Raw genomic sequence first — 19,634 nt, forward strand, 5'->3', positions numbered from 1 at the left:
TGACATATCGGACAAAGGGCTAGTATCCAAAATCTATAAAGAGCTCAGCAACATGTTTTTTATAAATAAAAATACAAATGTTAGCAGTTATTTAAAACCTAAATATAACTTTTTGACTGAAACAGTTTGTTAAAATATTTGAGGGACAAATTTTGTCACTTGAATTATGATCATATATTTGAAATATTTTCCTACAGATAGACTGCTTGTCCATGAGTGGGCCCATCTCCGCTGGGGAGTGTTTGATGAGTACAATGAAGATGAGCCTTTCTACAGTGCTAAGTCAAAGAAAATTGAAGCAACAAGGTATGAACATTGAAATTTTCTTAAAATTTCCAGGTTATATCTTCTTATTTTCCTTAGTTTTATTTCTTTTAAATGCCAATAATTTTTTTTATCCCGATGCAGATAATAGATGCTATAACACAAAACAGTGTGTCTGTTTCTTTGTTTTTGTTTTTGTTTTGTTTTTAGAAGATGTACCTTAAAGTAGCTGATTTTCCATTCAAAACACACATAACTTCAAGAGCATTTGGTAGTGATTTGGCATATTTTTATACCTCTCTACCATAGCTGCCAGAACTCATTTGTGCTGGAGTTGTACTCTGTGTAAAGGGTTGTATAGTATATGGCAAATCAAAATAATTTATACTACACAAGAATGAAAAAAGTGGTTAAAAAATAGTGGTAAATGCAAGCTCAATAAGAAATCAACTTTCAAAGGGCCAATTAAGGATTTCTTGGGTTTTGTAAAATTCATTTAAAAATACCAATCTAGGGGCGCCTGGTTGGCGCAGTCGGTTAAGCGTCCGACTTCAGCCAGGTCACAATCTTGTGGTCCGTGCGTTCGAGCCCTGCGTTGGGCTCTGGGCTGATGGCTCAGAGCCTGGAGCCTGTTTCCGATTCTGTGTCTCCCTCTCTCTCTGCCCCTCGCCCGTTCATGCTCTGTCTCTCTCTGTCCCAAAAATAAATAAACGTTGAAAAAAAAAATTTTTTTAATAAAAATAAAAATACCAATCTAACATCACAGTTAATAATAGACAATCCTGTTAGTTCTAAAATCAATAGAGCAAAATGGTTGTTGGTAATTGGTTTAAAATTAGATGCCATCAGCTTACTCAATCTTAGATGCCCTGCAAGGTCTGTGGACTTATCAAAAATGCACAAATTGAAAGATACTTGATTTCATTGAAGTCCCTTCCTTTGCCCATTTGCTTCACCAGTTGCAGCACACATATTTAAGGAGTATTACATTGATTACATTTGTTTACACCATATTCCCCCTAAATGTCTAGTCTCTGCTAAAGAATATTCATCATGGTTGTTAATGTAGATAACATTATGTTCATGGAGTTCTGGGGAGTAAGAGGCATACACATATTTAGGAGACTCTAAACAACTGAATGAAATCTGGTAATTGCTTCTTAAATTTGAAATGGAAACACATTGAAAAGATGGGATAATATTCACATTCCAGCATATTTATTGTAATCACTGCTACCTGTGGCCAATTCCATGCAATAAAACATACGTCTAAAATAACCCCACCAGTAGTGACTACTGTCCTAGGCAGTACCTTAGTCTTTCCTTCAAGCCACATTTTGCTTTAGATAAAAATGCTCCTTGAAAAAACAAAATATTTGTAGCTATGCCACATCCCATTCTTTTGGAGATATTTTCTTTGAGAAGAATCTTACAAAGAACTTCAAGCTAAGGTGGCACCAAGAGTAAGTGTTTTCACAAGTTGCCTTGTCCAGATGCCTGCAGTGCATTTATCATCACAAGGCCACCAGAAGAGATATTTGGAAAAGGGGAGTCCCCAGCCATTGGGTTTAACAGGACAGCAGCAACTTTAATCAAAACAGGGAACTCAGCCATTACATATACTAGACATCCCACTTAAAATTTCTTTCTGCAATTTCTTGAAAAACAGGTAACTGCTCTGATAGGAACACTTAAATGTTGCTGCCAAAAACAAGATGTGTGCGGTACATAAATAAGAACAAAGAAAAACTTGATGGAAAGATTACTTAAGATTTTCAAACATTTTGATTGTTAAGTTGCCTCAAAGACTAACTATTATATATTTTCAGATGTTCCACAGGTATTACTGGTATAAATAGAGTTTATAAGTGTCAAGGGAACAGTTGTACAACTAGAGGATGCAGAATTGATTCTAAGACAAAACTGTATGAAAAAGATTGTCAATTCTTCCCTGATAAAGATCAAACTGAAAAGGCATCCATAATGTTTATGCAAGGTATTAATTCTGTAAGTATGCCAATTGTGAGTTCAGAGCATATATTTATATTCAAAGGATATGTTATCAAGTTTACAAAATACCTGTGCAGGTTTCCTGAGAGATTAGATATATTAATATAGAGTTCTTTAAACATTAACTGGCACATAGTAAGCACTCAACTAGTGTTACCTGTTATTACAATTATTCAAAATTCATATTACTATTATATGATTCCTCAGTGAATCTTCTTTCATTAAATAAACAACATGTTTGCCAAGAACATTTTTTATTTTTCAGATTTGTAGTTGAATTTTTAAATACATTGTATGTAAAGGTTTTTTTCATTTTATTAATCTTTTAGGTTGTTGAATTCTGTAATAAAAAAAACCATAACCAAGAAGCTCCAAGCCTACAAAACAAAATGTGCAATTCCAGAAGTACGTGGGAGGTGATCAGCAATTCTGGGGATTTTAAGAACACAACATCTATGGAGGCACCACCCCCTCCACCTGTCTTCTCATTGCTGAAGATCAGAGAAAGAATTGCATGCTTAGTTCTTGATAAGTCTGGAAGCATGAATGTAAGTCTGTGGGCCGATTTGTTCCTGGATATAGGGACATGAAAGTGATTGAATAGCTAAGAATACTCTAAACACCACCTGCTTGTTCTAAATTGCATGGTGGCATAAATACTGTTACCTCCTATGACCATGATCTCAAGAGGAGCAGTGAATATTGTAATGAAAAAGTGTGGCAATGGAGTTAAAAAGACCTAACTCAATATCCAACCCCAGAAAATGGAGAGTTTATTGAGGAGTACTTTTAGATCCTTTAGTAAAGCCTTAGTTAGAAGATCAGTGCTAAAGATTTTTAATATGGGCATGCTTTCTAACCTTGTCTCTGTTATCTACTGGAAATACTTAACAGACATAAGGAGAGAGTGGATTGGGGCCTCTGAACTCCATTTCAAGTCAAGGAACAAGATCAACCAGGAGAACTGTTAACATGTCTTTACCTTATTTGCATCATCTATATAAATGACCCCTTTATGCTCGAAGCCACAGACCAAAAGTACCACCATAATAAAGATACAGTCAGATTCAGCCATTTATTCCCTCTACTATCATTCAAGGAATGGAAGGCATTGTGCCAGGGTCTAGGAGTACAAACTCACATCCTTGAAGAATTCGCTGCTGAATAGAGAAAATGTTCTCTCCCTTTCCATTACCTGGCTAACTCATACATATTGTTCAAGTTTGGTAGAGGCACCCATTTCCTCCAGGAGGAGATGGGCTGGGCTTCTAGACTGGGCTAATGGGCCTTCTGGTGGTTTCCTGTAATGACCTGTGCAAACCTCTATTACTATATATCATATTGTAATTACACATTTCTCTCCCATTAGACTAGTCCTCTAGGACTTAAAACAGTGTCTTACTCATCTTTGCATCCCTGTTACCTAAAATAGTGTTTATCTCGTATAAGCACTCAATAAATAATTGTTGAAATGGACTACAAATGAGCAAACATAATGTGATAAGGCACCCAGAAGGATGTCACATTAGAAGCAGAACAGAGCATGCTGAAGATCAAGGTGAATGTCTCCAACAAACCACTCAGTTGAGTGGTTACTGAAAAGCGCAGAAGATGGTGCAGCGGAATGAAATAATCCTCAATAGCAAGTTTCAGAAAGAACATCAGAATGCTAGACACCTATACATAGAAGTGTTCTAGGAAGTGTTGCTGAGGAGAGATAGAGTTCCTTATTAGGAAAAGATGAGCAGCCTCCTTTGGACAAGATGTGGGCAAAGCTAAGTTTAAAGGTAAAACAAAGTGGTAGAGAGAGAGCCCTCAAAGATGGAAATGTAAGAGAAGTTTTTCACTGTGGGTTGGTTCTAGAGAGTTCAGAGGGAAATTTGGATGTTTGTTGGGGGGAGGTTTCACAGATCAGTTGGTGTTGAGGAACTGGAAAAGACAAACGTACGAAGAGGCTTACATTGAGCATTCACCTAGGAAAGAGGGATGTGAGTTTTAATGAGTTGTCAAAGAACCAATTCCAATTAATCCATTGGTGGGGAAGTGGTGGGGAGAGGTTAGAAGCAGAAGAGGTAAGGGGGGGGGGGGCAGTAGGGACTGGGCCTCTCCAAATATAGCTGCAGCTTGAGTACATTTCATCTTTTGGGATGTCCCCAAGTGGATAGGGAGACTTCCATTTCTAGATGGAGTCCATGATAAGTCTGGTTTGATACTGTGGGACCTGGGGAGTGGTTTCATCTTGATACAACTGGAACAGAGGATCTCAGGAGTTATTAGGCAGTCTCTAAGCAGTAAGTCATCACCTCACAATTGCAACCCAACCCCCACCCTACCCTCCACCTCTAATTTGGGTGCTTAGCAGCCAAGAATCAGCTCTAGCTAAAGCCTATGTTCCTTACTATACCATATGTGTTCCATAATACAACTATATTTTTCAATTTTATCAATTAAAAGAAAATTGCCTTCTTTAATAATACCAATTACCATTGATAAAAAATCAATGACAAATTTTATTCACTCATTTTGTGTGATCTGCAATTATTTTCCAATTGAAAACCCCTTGGTTGTTTTCTTGATTTTTTTTTTTTTATTCAGAGTTTTAATCGCCTAAATCGAATGAACCAAGCAGCAAAACACTTCCTGCTGCAGACTATTGAAAATGGATCCTGGGTGGGGATGGTGCACTTTGATAGTACTGCCAATGTGAAAAGTAATCTAATCCAAATAATAAGCAGCAAAGAAAGAAACAAGCTCTTGGAGAGCTTACCTACAGCAGCTAATGGAGGAACTTCCATCTGTGCCGGAATTAAATCAGCATTTCAGGTGAAGATCATATTGCAAATATAGTTTGTTCTTTTTTAAAAAATTAAAGTATAACTGACATCCAATATCACATTAGTTTCAGAGTGATTTGATATTTTTATACACTATGAAATGATCCCCATGACAAGTCTAGTTACTACCTATCATCATACAAAGTTATTACAATATTGGTAGCTATATTCCCTATGCTGTACATTTTATCTCCATCACTTATTTACTTTATAACTGCAAGTGAGTACCTTTTAATCCCCCTTACCTAGTTCCTTTCTTTTTTTATGATTAGGACATTTTTATGTCAAATGCTGCCACACATACTTGCTGCCTAATTTTAACATGACTAATCCTAAGAAGTGCAGGATGAACTAAACCCATAGAAAAAAATTCATTTAATGATTTTTAATGGATCAGTAAATCAATGAATAAACGGATGAATAACTGACTATTAAAATGCCACTAGAGTATAATCCCAATGAGGTCAGGGACTTTTTCTGTCTTGTTACACCATGCAGTAGTCAGTGCTCAATAAGTATTAAATAAATACATGTGCTTGGTCAACAAAACTCAATTTTTTTAGACAATGAAGCAAGTTATATGGTATGATTCCATTTTGGGCCAATCTTCATTTCAGTTTCTGTGACACTAAATTATGGAAAACTGATGTTTATTAAAGTAGATGTAGCAGGGGCCGTTAGTCATAGGGTCAGGAAGTAACATCAGAGTACTGGCTCTACTACTTACTAAGTGATCTTGGGTAAAGTTTTCAGTCTCTTTGGATTCCCAGTGCCTTATCTATGGAATATAGGAAAACAAGAATGCCTACCTCATAGGACTATTATGAAGGTTAAATGAAATACTACATTTATGTATGTAGAACAATATCTTTTATAGAGAGTAAATATATATATTTCACAAATGCCATAATAATGACAAGGGTCATATACATCTGGATAAAAATAAGATTCACAAATATATTATATATTTCACCCAAACATGCAGGGGGAACGTGATGGGGATGCTGTATAAATGCAATGAATGTATTAAAGAATTTCCTATTTTTAGTGTGATTTTAATGTATGTCAAAGCATATTTCACATATATTACAACATATATTAGCCATCATTTGTCTAAAAACATGCAAAAAATTGAAATGAAGCTGGTCCCTTTGTTCCCTGATGCCAGCTTTATTAGGAGTATCTAAATTCCAAACCCTCTTCTACAAATCTACACACACCTCCACTCCGAATTCACGAAAGCCACTGATAATCTGTCATTTGTTTCCCTTTGGCATGCACTCAGCTTCTCAAAATGGTGTACCAAGAATCCACTACGAATTAGAGCTGTCAGCAATGAAATATAGTTGCTATCCTGGGATAAATTCTTTTTACCCTCTCTTATAGGCACCTAGATTCAGAACTCTGAGTTTCAAACTGTTTGGCTTTATAATAAATGGGTTCAAACCACAAATAGAACTCAATTTAAATAAATATAATCCATGTATTCTCTAAGCACCACCAATACTCTTAGTCTTGTGCTCTTTACTATTAGAAGTAAAACAAAAGTTATATAACAAGATCCCTAACCTTGACCTGCTTAGAACTTTCTATATCTTTTCTTTATATTAAAGGTTCCCTAATTTGGAATCATTAACTTTTTTAAAATGTTGAGGTGGAGTTTTAATGCATCTAGCTGTATATGCAACAGACTTTATACACTAATGGTTTGTTAGAGGGCAGTCCAGTCAGAGAAAACAGAGACATATTTGATGCCACATTCTGCAATTATATTTTTGATGTCTGGTTGACCTGAGTCCTCAGACTGAGATGGCATTATTATTTAATCCAAATAGAATTTTCCACAGCCCTGCACCCACATAACTTCATTTGAGCAAGCATTCCCGAGGCAGATAGACAGAAAATAAAATCATGTTTATGTTCGCCTAAAAATTGTTGATTACAGAATCTGATTTTAAAAGAGAAGCTATCTCTTCTGCACACTTTTGTTTAATTTCTTTGCACATTTTTTCTAATATCTCATAAGTCTTTTGATCTTGGAACACTTATAATTATGCTGTCATTACATTTGCAGGTAGTTAGAGAAATTCACCCCCAAATAGATGGATCTGAAATTGTCCTGCTGACTGATGGGGAGGATAACTCTGCAAAGAATTGTATTGATGAAGTGAGACAAAGTGGAGCTATCATTCATTTGATTGCTTTGGGACCATCTGCTGATCAAGCAGTCATAGAGATGAGCACTTTAACAGGTGAAATATGATCTATATATTATTGTCCTTTGACAGCAATGCATAAGTGTAAAGGCTAACAACTGAACAATTTCTCTCAAGCTCTTGCCCTGTGGGTGCTATGCCAGGACCTTGGAACCAGAGTCAAACCAGACCTGCCCTCTGTTCTCAAGGTGCTCACAGTCCAGCTGGCTGAAGAGACAAATAAAACTTCTAATCAGATAGGATAATCAGATAACATCCCTCCATGACAGGATAAATATATAGAAATAAAGCACAATGTGAGCAGGGGAAGCCATTAATTCTCCCAGGGTTGTACAGAGTCAGAGAAAGAAGGCATGGGAGATGAGGTGACTTCTGAGCTGGGCCATGAACAAGGTGTTTACTTCTTCTGAAGAAAGGAGAAAAGATGATCAGGTCATGAGCAAAAAAAAAAAAAAAAAAAAAATCATGTTGGAATGACAGTGTAAGGCACATGGAGAGATACTGGGAAATCCATGAAACCGGAGCAGAGGCTTTGGGGTAGGGTTGGGGAGCAGATGGGATTAACAGAGGCTCAGGCTGAATAAATATAAATAACAACAAAATTTCTAGATGAACTACAGGGAAGATGCTATCTTAGATATAGAGACATATAATGAAAATGGACCAGATGTTTCAGTGCCTTCTAAATGTAGCAGAATAAACAAAACCTGTAACATTATGAATATCAATTATTGTATTGGGTTGAATTCTAATGCTACCAAATATATACTTGCTTTTTTAATGCTTAGTTGTACAAACTCCCATTATTTCAAAGTACTTTTGTGACCATTGTAAAATTTATTTCTGTCCCAAGTATCCCTCTAAAGTAATGCTTTTTTTGAACTTTTCTCTATTGCTTACCATTTTTCTATCTCTCCATTGCCAGTTATTGTAAGGATACATCAATATGACAGCTCTTTAAGCTTTCTAAACTGATTCTGACACACTTTGGTTGAAAAATCTGAAAGCCAGAATTGTTATAACTGTATCTTAAATAGAAGTGAATAATTACGCTAAAGGGCTGTGAGATCTATGAACTTTAATACATGGAACTGTAACATCTTCTTTCATATTCTATGAATATTTCACGCATTCCAGCCAGGAATATTTCTATCAGTGAGGTATAAAGGCAGCCTACATTTTCTAGTTATGACAGTTTTAAATTAATATTTCATTGTTAATCTTTACACATGACTGATTTTGTTCTGTTTTAATAATACATACTGAAAGTATGATTTTGTTTATCCTATTACCTTATTAATGTGGTAAGTATGTATTTTCTAGAAAGAAACCTATTTAATGTATTTACATTTTAGGAGGAAACCATTTTTTTGCTTCAGATGAAGCCCAGAACAATGGCCTCATTGATGCTTTTGGGGCCCTTGCATCAGGAAACACTGATATTTCCCAACAGCCTCTTCAGGTCAGAGAATCCACCCCTCAGATTTTGGTGTTTACACTTAGCCATAACAAAGAGAAATAATTCAGTTGTTAAAAGTTTTGAGTCCTGTATTTTTCTCAAAGTAAATTTTTAATTGAAATTAAAATCTCAATATGAAATAGAAGTTATTCTTTAGATATGGCCAAATTAAGTGGTGAAGTAGCAGGTATACTTTTTCTTTTTCTTTTCCTATAGAGCTTGGTTAAGGGATAACATCAAAACTGAATACTGTTAACTTTTCTGCCAAAAATAGATTTTGTCCAATAATTTAGCATCCATTTTGCTATAAATGCATTAAAAAATTCCATTCTTCCAAGATTTCCCCCACCCTTCACTGCTGTAAAATAGACTTGAATTAGATGAATTCACTCAAGAATCTGGTTTGGAGATGGAAGCGATGTATCTTGGAAATAATTTATCAGAAAAAAGACAGTGAATAACTATTGCATATCTACAAATTTAGGGCTTATCTTACTTCTTCAACCACTTTTTTCACTGGCTTTTTATTTTATTCATCTGTCTTCTGAATGCCACTTCTTTTCTCATTTGCGTATCAATAACACTACCGTTTTCTGTATTTAGATTGAAAAGTTTTTACACCTTTCTTCATTCTTAATTCATGTACCATGTAAAATGTCAGCATAGCCTGTTTCTTTCAAAACATTTTTTACAAAATTCTGTTTCTATCAATATCCATTCCCACCAAGTGCGTATCACTTGTATTCCATCTTACAGTTCATCAAGTCACTGCCCACCATCAACTTGCCATGATCACCTAGACAAACCTAGTTTCCTCTACTCTTCAACAATGAAGAGCAAGAAGGTATAGGATTCAGAGTTAAGATAATATGTGCTGATTGGTTTGGAGGTTGGGTTTGCAGCTTTGCCCTGAAAACAGTTTAAAAATTCATCTGAGATCTAGCTTGGTGGTGTATGGAGAATAAAATGATGGAGAATAATGTACATTTCTGAAAGTTTCCATCTGTATGACTGAGAAAATGATGACAAAATTGACACGTAAAAAGGGAGAACTGATTTTGAGGATATTATTTTCTGCTCTGTTTTAACCTTAGATTTTGAGGGGCTGGTGGAACATTAAAGTGGAATGTTCCAAAGGAATTTTAAAATATAAAAGTAGAATGTGGGAAATCATCCAGAAAAGAGACATTTGCATGCAGGATATGCTTAAAGTTTCGAGAATGGCTTTATAAATGATGTGGAAGGGGCAGAAATATCTGCACCCCTCACTCAAAAAGTGTATAGTTTAAGTAGAGAAATAAAAAGAAAACACATTTTTGAAAGATTAACCTCAATTTGTCTTGGGAGAGAAGTGTGAGAACAGTTAGAGGTATGTTGCGATAATCTGAGTAGATGAGAACTTGGATTTGGATGGTGGCAGTTAGAATACAGAGAAAAGGCTGCATCTCACTCTTTACTCAGTTATTTTCCCCTAGTACTACTCTGTAGCCAAAGCTTTCTTTTTTTTTTTTTTCTTTTTTTTTTTTTAGCCAAAGCTTTCTACTTTTCTTAGACTTTCCTGAAAGTCTCTCTCATTCAGATTTAACTTAATAATAATACATGGTCTACTCAAAGCCATGTCCACTTAACACAGAACTGAGATTTTTGTGATTGCAATGATGTTGCAGTGGTAGAATTAATTCCCCTCTATAAGCACTGGTGTGAGAGGATTTTTGGTTTAAAAGACTGGTTTAGAATAGAAATGAGATTTCCCATCATTCCTGAAATGACACATTTTAGAAAGTACTTTCTTGATCCGTGGATAAACTTGGCTTTCCTTGACTGAGAACTATCCACAAAGACTTGAAAAACTTTCTTTGAAGCTCTTCTCAGAGAAAGGTCCTATCTTTCACATCTCTTCTCAGGATTCCAATCTTTGTAAACAGTTTGCCCTCTTTCTACTCCTCTTGGACTGTTTACTGTCCAGTGCTACTCACTCTATCATGTGTGAAAATTATTTCAAGATTTCACATCAGGAAAATAGCGCTGTTTGCTTCTCTCATAGTTTGCTAATCTTGATTTTCTCTGTTGAGGCCCCCTTTTACTGTATCTCTACTCAAATACTCTAGCCACAACCCATAAGTATTTTTTAGGTCATCATGAAGATGGATAAACTTAGGGTGATACACGCACACCCTATAGCTAATTCTTCTCTTCTGTGTCCTCAAAGACAATTGGGAAAAAAATAACAGGGCCATATCTCCAACTATAAAACCCATTCTCCTGCTTTAATGACTTTATTATGCCCTGTCCTTCCCTCAGACTCTATATTTCTACACTTTCTGATGACAACTGTCACATCCCAATCAGCTTTCAGAGATCACAAACCTAAGGTAGTATGCCCTACATAAGCTTGTTCTCAGGCCAGAAATTAAAAACTACATTAAAAATGAAAACAGAAAAAATTACTCTCTTCTCCAGTAATTAATTTTTAAAATATATTTAAACAGCTTGAAAGTAAAGGATTAACACTCAACAATAATCCCTGGATGAACGGCACTGTAATAATTGATAGCACTGTGGGAAAGGACACATTCTTTCTCATCACATGGGCCAGACAGTCTCCCATTATTTCTCTCTGGGACCCCAGTGGAACACCAATGAGAAATTTCACAGTGGACACAGTTTCCAAAATGGCCTATCTCAGTATTCCAGGAACTGCAAAGGTAAGCAATCAGCTTTTAGACTTCCTTGCAAATTTGTTTTGGTAGCTGAAAATGCATTGTTTACTATCACAATAGGTGTCAATACTTGTATCATCTTCAAATTTACAATAAAATAAAATGTACTTTCTATGCCTGTGTGGTCCTGAAAATTATGGAGGCAGGAAAAAGAAAGAACATATGCATTAGGAGAAAGAGAAGAGAAAAAATGAGGTAGGCTAAGAATAACTTTGAAGAAGCAATGTAAAGAGAATGTGTGCAATTTGGTGTGTAGATAGCTATTCAGTCATTCCTGACTAGCACGACCAGATCTTAGAGTCTGTGGACTCTGAGGTCAAAGAATAAGGCCAAGACCAAAGCAAACTTTCTCAAACTTATTTTTCCTAGTTGACATTTCCCAAAGTTTAGACACCATGCATGACAACGGCCAGGATACCCTATCTAAACTGCCTCAATTCTCATCCTTTTACCTTCAAAATTGTCAAAACTTGTTTATTCTGTAACATATTTATAAAATGTATTTAAGAGTTGGACAATGAAAACACAGAAAAGCTTGATCTTGGATATTTAATATATTTCCATTGAATTTTTAGGTGGGTGTTTGGACCTACAGTCTTCAAGCCAAAGCAAACCCAGAAACATTGACTATGACAGTAAATTCTCAGGCAGCAAATTCTTCTGTGCCTCCAATCACAGTGAATGCTAAAATGAATAAAGACACAAACAGTTTTCCCAGCCCAATGATTGTTTATGCAGAAGTTCTACAAGGGCATGTACCAATTCTTGGAGCCAATGTGACTGCTTTCATTGAATCAAGTAACGGAAATATAGAAGTTTTGGAACTTTTGGATAACGGTGCAGGTAACTCACAGGTTTTTGTGAATAAGCCTGTAATTTTATAACTCAGGATATGTTATGGGTCCCTATAATATTGTGGGGCAGTGGGACAGACTCCAGAAGAACTGATGCAGATTATGGATGAACAGCAGAACCAGCAGGAAATTCTATCCACATAAAACCTATAAAGTACTTAGCAAGTGTCCTGCACATAGTATGCACTCAATAAATGTTATTTACTGTCATTATTATTTGTCGTCTGGACAACCAATATCTGTTACTCATCAAGAACGTCTCATTCAGGAGACTGAGAACAGCATCAAGAATTCTGAGCAAGTTTCTTAGTTGCATATCATCAGAAAGTCTAGCCAGAGTGAGTGAAGCACAAGCAGCCAGATGGGATTAAATGGTAGAACTTGAGCCCCTGGCAGAGACGGAAGAACAGGCAAGAATAATTCCCAACAGCTGGAAAAAAATGCAAGATACAGTCTTGGGAACTAAGGTCCAAGGGCAAGTAGAACAGCCAAAACAGACAAGAGATATCACCAGAGATCAGATGCCAGGTCTGAATGGCAGGAAACAAGATACAGAGTTGGCCATGCCATGGTCTATATGGGTGAATAGTACCTTTTTCCTAGACTCTGGATTGTCCTGGAAACTGATCCTTCTTTTGAAAGGACCATAAGCAAGGAAATTACCATATCGATAACCTCCTGAGTTGTCAGAATTTTCTAACAGTGTCTTGCAATGTCAGTCAATACATAATCAATCAGGGTTTGCCCTGTAAAAACTTATAAGGTAAAATTATTCTTTGGTGCACCTCAGTGCCTTCATCTGATATAATATTTTCCTCAACTATTTCCTGACTTTTCCTTTTCCTAAACCCTCCCAAGCTACATTAAAAGTTAAAGCATCTTGTTTCATTTCTAAAGGTTTTACCAGATGGCTACTTAGCTAATTTGGAATGCCTTTACCTAAGAAGGTATTGGTGATAAACAATGACTTGGAGCAGGGGTTCTCAAACTTTAGCATGCAAAGGAATCACCTGAGGGGTTTGTTATAACACAGAATGCTAGGCCCTTCCATAGAAGGTCTAAGTAATTGGCATTTCTAATATGATCAAGAGACATGCACATGGTGCTCATCCAAGGACCTCAATTGAAGAACCTTTATCTTAGAGTGTTAAACCCCCTGAGAAATTTGTCTGTAATTTAATGAATAACTCTAGTACTGGTGATATCAAGACATAAACTTATTATACAATATTCCTGATCTCCCCAAATGTTTATTATAATAATAGATGGGGTTTTCCACTATCAGACCAGAGAGTTAATGGATCATAGAACAAGAGGTGAGGATACAACACACACACACACACACAAAAAGAGTGGTTGAAGAGAAGTCAAAATAAGTAATTTTTAGGTAAACATACTGAGAATTAAATCGTTATGCCAAGATACTTTTTTTAGCGTGAATCTTTTTGCTTTTAACAGGAGATGACATAATTATGTGTTTAGGTAAAGTAAGAACTGCAAGAAAACCATTTGGCTAAAACATGGTAAGAAGAGTACTAAAATAATCGGCATAGAAGTTGATAAAGTAAAGGTACTTATTATATATATATATATGATATATCAATTAAAGAAGATATATATATCATATATATAATATATGATATATCAATTAAAGAAGATACTGGTTTGTAAAGCATAACAGAACTATTCCCCAGTGGGTCAATCACAAAATAGAGAGCCTAATCAAGGGGATATGCTTATAAAGTCCATATGCTTGGCTTAGAAAATGCATACTATTTTTGTTTTCTTCACAGTAATATTTTATTCCTTCATTTTTATAATAAGGTGCCGATTCTTTCAAGAATGATGGGGTGTACTCCAGATATTTTATAGCTTACTCAGAAAATGGCAGATATAGCTTAAAAGTACGGGCTTATAGAGGAGCAAATGTGACCACACAAAACTTAAGGCATCCACTGAATAGAGCCGCACATATACCAGGATGGGTAGTGGATGGTGAGTAATGATACCTGATATCTGGTTTGAATAATTGTAGTTAACATGATTAAGGCTTCAAACACTTTACAACTCAACTACAGCTTTTCCCATTTCTGAAATGAAGTTCTCAGTCATACTGTGTTTGCCTCCAAATTATGCTAACCTTTTTACAGTGTCTGGCATCTAGTAAGCACTCAACAAATGTCAGCCATTATTATATTAGTTTGGAGCACTTACCTATATTAACAACAATATGTCAAATTTCTAACTCAGATAAAGAAAACATGCTAATGTGTTATGTACCTAAGCACAAGCTAGTGGCAGAATTTATTCTTCAGTTCACATAGATACTGGATTCAGTTCACAAAAACACCTAAATGAGTAAACACTTATTTAGATGTTATGTTAAGTCAAAAGGGAAACTGTGTGGAGTAAGGTGATGATAAGGATTAGGTATGCATTCTTTGTCAGCTTTCCTTCAGTCCATTCCTTACCTTGTGACTTTTAGGGGTTCTCTGTTGGCAACTGGAATATAACTTGAACTATTATTCCTTAGCACTTGTAGCAGAGAGCAAGGGAAAAACCTGCCTTAAGCATTTGAAAGGGAAACAGTAAAAATTTACCCAGGTTCATTCCTAGCTTGGAGATAATTTGAGAAATAAAGCAGTTCTTGTTTTTAAGGGAACATATTGAAGTATACAACATTATTCCCATTCAGTGCAGCCTTAATTCCAAGCAATATGTTATATAATTCTATCCTACAATATCGTGGTCAGGAATGCTAAAAAAAAAAAAAATTCTGCCACCAATTGGATGCCTATGACTTTGTCACCAAACTTAGTAAAATGTGATTGTGTATATGTATGAAAAGGGAGCAGGGAGATGTAGGATGAGGAATTCAATTCATTGAGTTCTAAAAATACTAGTAGAGATTTGCCATTAAATATAGCAAATTTTAATGCAGGGAAAATTGAAGGGAATCCACCAAGAGTTGAAATTGATGAAGATACTCACACAACCTTGGAGAGTTTCACCAGAACAGCATCTGGAGGTGCATTTGTAGTTTCAAATATTTCAAAACTTCCCTTGCCTGATCTGTACCCACCAAGTCAAATCACAGATCTTGAGGCCACACTTAATGGAGATGAGATCAATTTAACATGGACAGCACCAGGAGATAATTTTGATGTTGGAAAAGGTAAGGATGAAGTGACATGTAGTGTTGATTAAGTGAAAGGTGCTCTTTGCAAAAGCAAGGGTATAAAGGTGGGTGGGAGGAGAACAATTTTTAATTGACTACTCAGTGAAGTATTAATTTTATAATCTGATATTTTCAAATCAATCAAACATGACACATTTTAACCTGGTCCCGCTTTTCAAACAATGAAGATAGTATTTAGCATATCAGAATTAAGTTCTCATAGAAAAATTAGTACGGTGTTGGCTATACGTATAAGCTTTGCATAAGTAAACATTTTGAGGAGAATAGATAAAAAGGAATTTAACATTATATGCTCTAGTTTCTGAACTACATGTAATTTTTTTTTCTTAGTTCAGCGGTATATTATAAGAATAAGTGGAAGTATTCTGGATCTAAGAGACAATTTTGACAATGCTCTCCAAGTAAACACTACTGATCTGTTACCAAATGAAGCCAACTCCAAAGAAACCTTTGCATTTAAACAGGGAAATATCTCAGAAGAAAATGCAACTCACATCTTTATTGCCATTCAAAGTGTGGATAAAAGCAATTTGACATCAAAACTATCCAACATTGCACAAGTAGCTTTGTTTATTCCTCAAGCAGAACCAGGTCCTGATGAAAGTCCTCCAAATCCTAGTCCTGATGAAAATCAGCCTAATTCCAGGGTTAACATTGTTATTTTGGTGTTGTTAGTGGTTGGATCTGTGGCAATTGTTAGTACTATTATAGGTGCCACCATTTATATATTAAAAAAGAAAAAAAATTCAAGAAGACCTAGAATAGGATTTTAAAAAACATCAACAGCAAAACTTAAGGATATTTCTGAATTTTTAAATTCATTTTGTGTGACTACGAATTCATAAAAATAATTTTAAGAGTTCTAGAAGGGATACCTGGATTAACTATAAACATGCAGGGGTACTTGGAAAATTATAGGTCAATATTAAAGGTTAAACTTTTTATTTACAAATTATTTTTCATAAAAAATGAATAAAGATCCTTTTTCATATTGATATCTGATATTCATATTGATTACTTGATACAAAAGTTTTCTAGAAGGATAATTCAAATTCCATCAAGAAGTTAAGATTATCTATTTCAGTAGTCAAAATACAAATATAAGAGCAAATAAACAATATTTGAGAAAAAAATGAATTTGGTCTTGGTACTTTTAAGTATAAATTGATGTTATTACTTTCATCTAAAGTCTCCATTTATATATTACTATATACAACATGAACAAGATCGTTGACATGGAAGATAATAGCAAAAAACTCAGTTACCATCTGTCAATCATAGTTTTTCCTAATTTCAGCTCAATATAATTACATGTATATATACTATATGTCATCTCCCTTTTCACTTAAAAAGTCATGCCTACCTACTGTGTAATTTTCTTTTATTATAGGAAAGAATTACTGAATTGCCCTTGCTTTCAGATACAGAAAGAAAATTAAAAATTTTAAACCATAATGTTTTAATTATTACTCAAAGTTACAGCCTAAAATTTACAACCATAGTAATAAATGAGATCAATTAAATTAAATCAATTAAAGAGAGAATGTAGGTTGAGAAGAGCAGGTTCACATGGTAGGCCATGGCCAGGCCAGCCTGAGACCCTAATGATGCAAACAAAATGGGACATAAAGTATCTATTCTCTTGAATAGAAATTCTTTCAGCACAGTGGTAAGCCATAGTTAACATGCTTTACGGAGAAAATGTAGGAAAGGAGTAAGTATAAGACACCTGGTCTTTTACCAAGAGGGGAATAAAAGCCTGAAATTCTATGTTGGCAACAGAAATAATACATGACAGCCAGACATTCCCTATGTCCTTTCTACCTACCTCACCACTCCTTACAAGGCAAAGCCCACCAACCTGGCTATTACCCTCCCTGATGCACCAGTACAATAGCTATGCTCAAATAGGTCTTGGTAGTGGGCTCTCACCTTCCAGGTCAGACCCTAGTTTAGTTTTATTTCCAGATCTACCTCTGTAGCTAATTGTGAATTAGTAAGAATCAGAAAAATAACTGGATACGATTGTTATGGTCAGTACAGGCTGTATAGTTTACAGGGCCTAGTGCAAAAGAGAAAATGAGGGACCCCTGTTCAAAAATTAACAAGAATATCAAGATAGCAATGCCAAAGCATTGAACCAGACCTGTTCTTTGTGCAAATGCACAGATCTCATGCCGGTGAAGCCAACTCTAGCTGTAGTCTAGAATAAACTAGTAATAGCATATACAATATGGGATCTCTGCATAGGCTTTCTATTATGGTCACATGGCATCATTCATAATCTAACAGTTGATCTAGTTAATCACAAAAAAGTATCAGGGTTAGAAAAGGAACCTCAGGATCAACACCTCTGACAGGGAATCCAGGTACAAAAAATAAACCTAATTTGTCCCAGTAAAGGAAAAGAGGCAGCCCTAAGGTGGAGGAGGACAACCCCTGTACCAGCCTTAGAGAATCAAATGACTGCAGGATTTGTCAATAGAAAAAAGCTCACACCAGCAGCCATCCAACTGGCTGCTGCCCCTAGAGGCAGGCAGTGGGCAGTGTCACAAGCTAAATGCCTGCAGGCTAGGGTCTATCCAACTTGTTATACTGAGTGATGGTATACATTCACAATCATAGCTGCTCAACCAGGACGAAGGGAAGTACCCTCTGATGCTCCTATTCATGCTACTTGTAGTGGCTGGTGTTTCAGCCCATAGTATTCTAACAGAGCATGTATAAATGTGGGACCCAAACATAGTGCCTGATGAACACACACTATGACACCAGCATAGCATAAAATGGGTCTAGGAAGAGCACAGCTCAAAGTAACATGGCAATGAACCAAGCCTACTGTAGGCCAAATAGAAAATTATGTAGCTCGTCTCCAAAATGATTTATAAAGATCCACAACTATTATTATCATTATCATTATCATTATCATTATTATTACACCACAACATGGCCTTGTGTAGTCACTTCCTACATTAGATCTTGGCATCTCAATGACTTGCTTTAACTAATAGAATATAGCAGAAATGATTAAAGCTTCTATTTGTTGTTCTTGGGAACCCTGAGCTTCCATATACAAAATTCAGCTATGGTGATGGGGAGACTACTGAAGAGGTTCTGAGAGTGTATGGAGAAAGAAAGAGTCCAAAATCTCTACTTCCCAGTCAAACCATAAGGTGATTCCATTGCATTTACCAGACTCTAAGCATGACCAAGAAATAAAACTCCCATTTAAACCCTGTCAACCAAAAGATATGGAGAAAATAAAATGGCTATTGTTTCAAGCCACTAAGTTTTCAAATGGTTCAGTCCATAGCACTAGATGAGCAAACCTCTAGATGATTCCTCCATAGTCAGTCACCAAACTTCAAGTAAGGCCAGCAGAAGAGCCACCTAGCTTAGCCCAGTCAGCCCAGAGAATCATGAAAATAATAAAATGGTTGTTTCAAGCCACTAAGCTTTGGGATAGTTTGGTCCACAGTAATAGATAACTGAAACAACAATGGTATTAGAGTTCCATCAGGGAAAGAGGATCACTATGAATATTCCAGAGCAGGGAATTTATTGAAGGATTTAAGCTGTGTAAGTAAAGAACTGAAGGAGTTGGATGATCAGAAAAAAAGTTACTACCAAGCCTCCCTGAAGCACTGGAATTGGTTTTTGGTGTTAGATGTTGGAAGCTTAGCCAGACCAAGAAACAGAATAATATTGTGAAGGGGGCTGATATAGAAGACTTTCAGATTTCAAGCAAATGTCTCTTTTGACCAACTCTAACCCAAAATCCTTCAGTTTCTGGGAAATGTAGCCTAGTTTCTCCAACTTGCCTCAGAAAGGCCACATCAGACATGGAAGAATGCAACAAATGACAGCTGTGGAATAGCAAGGAATTTCCTTACATGGAGGTGTGTGAACCTCCCCCAGACTAATAATAAAATAAATAATAAAGTAATAAGTAAATCATTTATAAATAATATATAAATAACTACAAAGTAATTATAAATATATGAATAAATAAAATGACTTACATTTTAAAATAAATAGTTTTAAAAGACAACAGGCAGGAGGTTATGCGCTTCTGTGA

The 19,634-nt window shown here is 35.8% G+C and overlaps 1 protein-coding gene across 1 annotated transcript in view; it reads left to right on the forward strand.

The window, feature by feature from the left end:
* The window catches only part of CLCA4 (chloride channel accessory 4), a gene marked incomplete at its 3' end in the record, with an annotated part of 26,262 nt that extends 9,984 nt beyond the window's left edge, over positions 1–16,278 (forward strand). Inside the window, exons 4-14 of the mRNA XM_040456199.1 lie at positions 198–306; positions 2,094–2,271; positions 2,604–2,822; positions 4,870–5,097; positions 7,183–7,360; positions 8,680–8,786; positions 11,273–11,488; positions 12,079–12,346; positions 14,182–14,352; positions 15,299–15,532; positions 15,887–16,278. Coding sequence (XP_040312133.1) covers positions 198–306; positions 2,094–2,271; positions 2,604–2,822; positions 4,870–5,097; positions 7,183–7,360; positions 8,680–8,786; positions 11,273–11,488; positions 12,079–12,346; positions 14,182–14,352; positions 15,299–15,532; positions 15,887–16,278 — 2,300 coding nt within the window. The remainder of the gene's footprint in view (positions 1–197; positions 307–2,093; positions 2,272–2,603; positions 2,823–4,869; positions 5,098–7,182; positions 7,361–8,679; positions 8,787–11,272; positions 11,489–12,078; positions 12,347–14,181; positions 14,353–15,298; positions 15,533–15,886) is intronic.
* Between the last annotated feature and the right edge of the window lie 3,356 nt (positions 16,279–19,634).

Source organism: Herpailurus yagouaroundi, unplaced genomic scaffold (genome assembly GCF_014898765.1).
Source record: "Herpailurus yagouaroundi ecotype Mexico unplaced genomic scaffold, PumYag 77, whole genome shotgun sequence".
Taxonomy (NCBI): domain Eukaryota; kingdom Metazoa; phylum Chordata; class Mammalia; order Carnivora; family Felidae; genus Herpailurus; species Herpailurus yagouaroundi.